The following is a 6000-nucleotide window of genomic DNA, read 5'->3' as shown; positions in this document are numbered from 1 at the left end:
GCTACTGGCCTGGAGTAGTAAAGTGTCCTACCATGGAGGACGCAATAAGGCTGCCCTCCCCAGAAACCTTTTGCAAAGGCTTTGGGAGTACATCCAGGAGAGCCGCGAATGCCAGGGCAAAGTAATCCTTTCACATGCTTGCTTTTAAACCATGAATAGTATTTTAAAAGGTACACTCACCGGAGGTCCCTTCTCTGCCTTCCGGGTCCAGGAGGCAGCCTTGGGTGGGTTCGGGGGGTACTGGCTCCAGGTCCAGGGTGAGAAACAGTTCCTGGCTGTCGGGAAAACCGGTTTCTCCACTTGCTTGCTGTGAGCTATCTACAACCTCATCATCATCATCCCCAAAACCTGCTTCTGTGTTGCCTCCATCTCCATTGAAGGAGTCAAACAACACGGCTGGGGTAGTGGTGGCTGAACCCCCTAAAATGGCATGCAGCTCATCACAGAAGCGGCACGTTTGGGGCTCTGCCCTGGAGTGGCCGTTCGCCTCTCTGGTTTTCTGGTAGGCTTGCCTCAGCTCCTTAAGTTTCATGTGGCACTGGTTCAGGTCCCTGTTATGGCCTCTGTCCTTCATGCCCTGGGAGATTTTGACAAAGGTTTTGGCATTTCGAAAACTGGAATGGAGTTCTGATAGCACGGATTCCTCTCCCCATACAGCCATCAGATCCCGTACCTCCTGTTCAGTCCATGCTGGAGCTCTTTTGCGATTCTGGGACTCCATCATGGTCACCTCTGCTGATGAGCTCTGCATGGTCACCTGCAACTTGCCATGCTGGCCAAACAGGAAATGAGATTCAAAAGTTTGTGGTTCTTTTCCTGTCTACCTGGCCAGTGCATCTGAGTTGAGAGTGCTGTCCAGAGCCGTCACAATGGAGCACTCTGGGATAGCTCCCGGAGGGCAATACCGCCAAATTGTGTCCACAGTACCCCAAGTTCGATCCGGCAAGGCCAATTTAAGCACTAGTCCACTTGTCAGAGGTGGAGTAAGGAAATCGATTTTAAGAGCCCTTTAAGTCGAAATAAAGGGCTTCATCGTGTGGATGGGTGCAGGTTTACATCGATTTAACGCTGCTAAATTCGACCTAAAGTCCTAGTGTAGAACAGGGCTTAATGATATGTTCCTCACCCAGACAGTACAGACAGCTGTCATGGGAAACAGTTATAAGAATGACCTTTATGAGGACACAAGCGCATGCAGGATCCATGCACGACTGCTACAGGACACTACTAGTGAAAATGCTTCAAACTCCTGTGCTGGGGCACATGGACACTGTAAATGGGATCCATGTGCAGGAACTTGGAGAAGGAGGTTAGAAACTTCTAATTACCAGCCTGAATTTCTTCATGGCCAACTTATATCCATTTGGTTTTGTACCAACACTGTCCTTTAGCTTAAATACCTCTTCATCCTCCCTGGTATTACCCTGAATGTATTTATAGAGAGCCATCATATACCCTTTCAGACTTCTTTTTGGTAGATTAAAAAAGCCAAGCTCTTTCCAGTTACTCTTTCTTTAACATTAGTGACCAGAAATGTACACAGTATTCCAAAGAGGTCTTACCAGTGCCTTGTATAATAGCGTTAATACTTCCCTATCGCTACTGGAAATACCTTGTCTGACACATTTTAGGATAGCATTTGCCTTTTTCAGTTGCGTCACACTGATGGCTCAGTCATCCTGTGATCAACGCACACAACCAGGTGTCTTTCCTCTTCTGTTGCTTTCAACTGATGAGCCTCCTGCTTGTAGCAGAAATTCTTATTATTAGACCCTAAGTGACCTTGCACGTTGTACTACTGAATTTCATCCCATTTCTTTCACTACAGTCTTCAAGGTCGTCCAGATCTGCCTGTATAATATTGTGATTTCCTTCTGTATTGATGCTGCCAACTTTGTTTCATCAGCATGCTCCTGCTTTTTGTGCCAATGTCATTGACAAAAATATCAAATAATACTGATCTCACCTTTAGCCAGTTCCTATCTTACAATTCTTGTACTGATCCCCATCTTCCCTAATTTAATTAATAATTTCCCATGTGCACCTTATCAAATATTTTACTGAAGTTCAAGTATATAAAATTTATTGCACTTCCCTTATCTAAAAACACAAATAGATATTCTGATTTTAGTTTCCCTGAACTAGTCACCTGACAATCAGTTAATAATTCCTGAGTTATCAATTTTAATAATTTGGTCGTGTTCTTTTAGTAATTTTTAGATAAAATTACTTTGCACTCAGATACCCATTTCCACCACACAGTACTACAGTTAGGTATTTAAATCAGCTGGATTATGCTCGCTGCCGTCACAGATGTACACTTTGCTGACAGCAGAGGCTGTGTAACCCGCCTTGGCCTGCTTACTTCTTTCCTCTAATCATCTCTCTGCCCCCCAACCTTTCTGTGTGTGTGTGCACGCGTGCGTCCCTGTACTGTTTTATAGCAGACATGCATGTAGTCTGATGTCACGGTGTTGGTAGTGGAAAACATTACCAATTGTTCTCTTTCTTTGTGGATTTTAATTTCATTTTCTCAGTGTCATACATACAACAAATAAACCTTATACATGAAAATTAAAAAGCGAAAAATCACATAATTGAAGCAATGCCAACATCCTCACACATGACACCTACATCTGTGTTACAGACCAGCACATTGTGGTTGCGTCTAGTGGCTGGAGCAGGAGTAGATAGTCAGGAATTGGAGCTCAGGGTCAGAACCAGAGTCAAAAGTCAAATGCCAGAGTTAAAAAAAAAGACAGGAATTGGAGCCGAGCGTCAAAAGCCTGTTACCTGAAGCAAGGCAAGACTGGGGAAAGACCGGAGCAGGGCTGGAAGAAGGTGGGAGCAAGACTGGGAACAAGTAGGTGTAGGAGCTACCACAGCTCTGGGTGAATGCTTTAAGCAGCTGCTGAACTTAAGAGCCTGTCTGCTGGCTCTTTCCACTGCTCAGGCAGTGAAGCCAATCAGGCAGTCTACTACATGCTGGCTGCGCTTGTTAGGTTGCCCAGAGACTGGCTCTGCTGTAGGTCCTGATTTCTGACAATCCGCAACATCACACCCCACAGGAACAAGGCACCAGTCCCTTACACACAAAGCACTTAACACACCACTCAGTGTGCTATTTAAATTTCCCAAATGGACAAATCTGCATGTTGGAGTGCAGTAATTTGCACACCATGTTTATTTTCCATTATCCATTACCAATTTCCACTGTTATATATTAATTTACTTTCTGTCAAGCTCTTGTCATAAAGAGCAACAGAAAGTTGTGATAAAAGTAACAATGAATTGAGCAATGTCAGGATACTTTTGCACATTTTACCCCTTTCATTTAATCCAACTTTAATTAGTCAAACAATTAAGTTTCTACCCACCAAGTGTTATTACACCCACATATGAGAATGCAATCTCACCCAAAGAGTGTTGCTTCAATGGGTGCGTAAAACTAGCTGTTCTGGAGAGAACATTAGAGGAAGTGAAACCATGGAGCCCACGAGCAAATTCCTCAAGACTCTGCATTCAGGATGGTTCCAAATGCAACAAGAACCCTACCATCAGCACCATTAGAGGGAGCATACTGGGAGTTTTGGCTAACAAATTTGATGGGTGCTGTAATACAGGGATGGAACCAACAAGCCAGGATCCAGAGATGATGCATCCTTCCCAGACCGTTGTCCTGCCCAAATCCCAACTATACCAAGGTCTGACTGGATCCAAAGGCATGATTCTCTATTGGAGCCCTTTCTGTCTGTGGCAAACAACGATGGAAAGCCAATGAACTCAAGGGACATTCCTTCCCTGTCTCCATCCCAGAAGATCAGACCCTGAGGTCTTGGAATCTGTTTGGACTCATGATTTCTAAGGAGGAAGCAATTTCAGGACTGTTGGCTGAATAAAGAATCTGTTAATTAAAAGTAATCATGTTATACCAGATAAAATCACTCTCTCAAAATTTATTGCTATATAATACTTAAGCAAATTAAAATTAAAAGAAATGTTCATAGTGCTAAGTTCAAGTTCTCCACTTTAACTAAAGAATATATGCATTCAGAACACTTCTGCATGTCTTAAAAGTGGCTTCATTTTGTAACCAATTCTTCATCATATTCACAGTGGAATGTTCGCATGCTTCTTCCAGGGATTGGATTGCGTTTTGCTAGCCAGCACTTCCAGATCACGGCAAATGCGGATTCGAGTGGTAGAAGGTTCAATGATATCATCAACAAACCCTGTTTAATTTACCAAAAACAAATTACACACAAACACTTTTGCCTCCCAACCACAATATATCTCGTTGTAATTACTTTGCAACATCAAAACTATGCAGTAACTAAACAATTCATGTATTAGAGAACTGCATGCAACTGCTAATTTGTAACTTAACTCACAAGAGAAGCATTTGAATTAAACTGAAGTTAAAGTTGACAATGTGTTTCAATAACTTAAAAAGCCTTGCATAAACTTTATCATCAAATAAGTAAACAACAGAAAGCCAAGAAATTTAGACTTACAGTGGGGCTCAATTCAAGAATAACTGTAAATTTCATTGGGAAGTTCTATATGTATAGTCTCTTGCAGTTCAAATCAAGTCAGTTCAGTTTACAAATGACAAGATGTATTCTCTGTCAATTCTGCGAATTCAACCTGGCATCTGATAGTGAAATTCTGTTTTTTTTCTGGCTCAAGCCCCAACAATAAACACTGCAGTGAAAACATTTAACACTTCTGTTGATAATCCACTAGCCAGAAAACAATCCATCTTGTTGTGCATGCTACCACACTGTGCTACTGATGGGACTAAAAAGTGGTACAAATGAATATACTGATCAGTAGAGTAAACAGATGTAACTAAAACATACGGGGAACTGATCGTCCGATTGAGAAAGACACATTTCTACACACACATTTTTCAGAGTAAAAATGCACTTTAAGGTTCAACTTATAAGAAATAAACTTTTAAATATATGGAAATACAGAATTAAATCCACTAACAACAAAAACTAAGTGCCTACCACCTGGGGGCAGTAGTGTATGTTGGGGAACTGAAGCTGAGCCAGAAGTCTGGTCCCTTCTAAAGTTGACCAGCACACCTCATTAAACTCCACCCAAACTGTCAGAGTGCTCTGAAGTACTATGGAAGTTGTCCAATTTTTGAAATGCCTCTCAATTTAGAACATTTTTAATATGCTTATCAGCACCTTAGACATGGCCCTGTGCCCTACATCTCACCAGTGCCTCAAAGAAATTGTATTAGAAGCCCTTCAGATGTGTTGTTTTGTAGCTGGAATTTGGAAAATAAAATAATAATAATAAAAAATAAGAGTGTTTGAATAATTTCCAAATTATGATTAGTACCACTTTCATTCCTAAATCCCTTGTCTTTAAAATGCCCTGCGTGATTAACCTAATATTTGATCAAAGTATTAGCCAGTGACCACAGACCACACAAGTGAAATTTGACTTTCAAAGGACTTTAAGCAAGGAATTTAAGAAAGGAACTCGAAGACCAAAGTCCCAGGTACCTCTGACAGCCGCAGGGAAGGGATTTGCAAACTTATTCACATATTCTGCTTCTGCATCTGTCTCTTTTCCTCTGAAAATGATCCGGACCGCACCCTAGAAAGACATACAAACATGCCGTGAAACTGGACTGAAATAATTAATCCATTGTGAAAAAAAGCTCTTTTATTTAAGGCACAGAATTTAAAGCACTACAGTAAAAGCTGTGCTATAAACGTGTAAAATACTTCAGAGAAAATCAGTTGTATTAATCTCAGCAAGCCTCCTCAATGATTTTCAGAGATGGCTATGGCTGCTGGAAGTCAGAAGTGAAACACAGCCTGCATTTACCTTTGCACCCATTACTGCAACCTCTGCTGTAGGCCATGCGTAATTAACATCTCCTCGTAAATGCTTCGAACTCATCACATCATATGCACCCCCATAAGCCTGGAAGAGACAGGAAGTCATTGATATCAGACAAGTGCACAACAGCAA

General features: G+C 41.6%; 1 protein-coding gene across 1 annotated transcript in view; it reads right to left on the bottom strand.

The window, feature by feature from the left end:
• Window positions 1-2497: 2497 nt before the first annotated feature.
• PCCB (propionyl-CoA carboxylase subunit beta) overlaps window positions 2498-6000 on the bottom strand; it is a 52015-nt gene continuing 48512 nt past the window's right edge. The window contains exons 13-15 of the mRNA XM_084640228.1: window positions 5854-5952; window positions 5526-5619; window positions 2498-4232 (exon numbers count right to left, since the gene is read on the bottom strand). Of these exons, the coding sequence (XP_084496354.1) occupies window positions 4111-4232; window positions 5526-5619; window positions 5854-5952 (315 nt within the window). The 3' untranslated portion in view covers window positions 2498-4110. The remainder of the gene's footprint in view (window positions 4233-5525; window positions 5620-5853; window positions 5953-6000) is intronic.

The sequence above is a fragment of the Lepidochelys olivacea genome (assembly GCF_965140295.1).
Source record: "Lepidochelys olivacea isolate rLepOli2 genome assembly, chromosome: 9".
NCBI lineage: Eukaryota > Metazoa > Chordata > Testudines > Cheloniidae > Lepidochelys > Lepidochelys olivacea.
The sequence above is the reverse complement of the archived record's forward strand: the minus strand, read 5'-3'. Positions and strand labels throughout refer to the sequence as shown.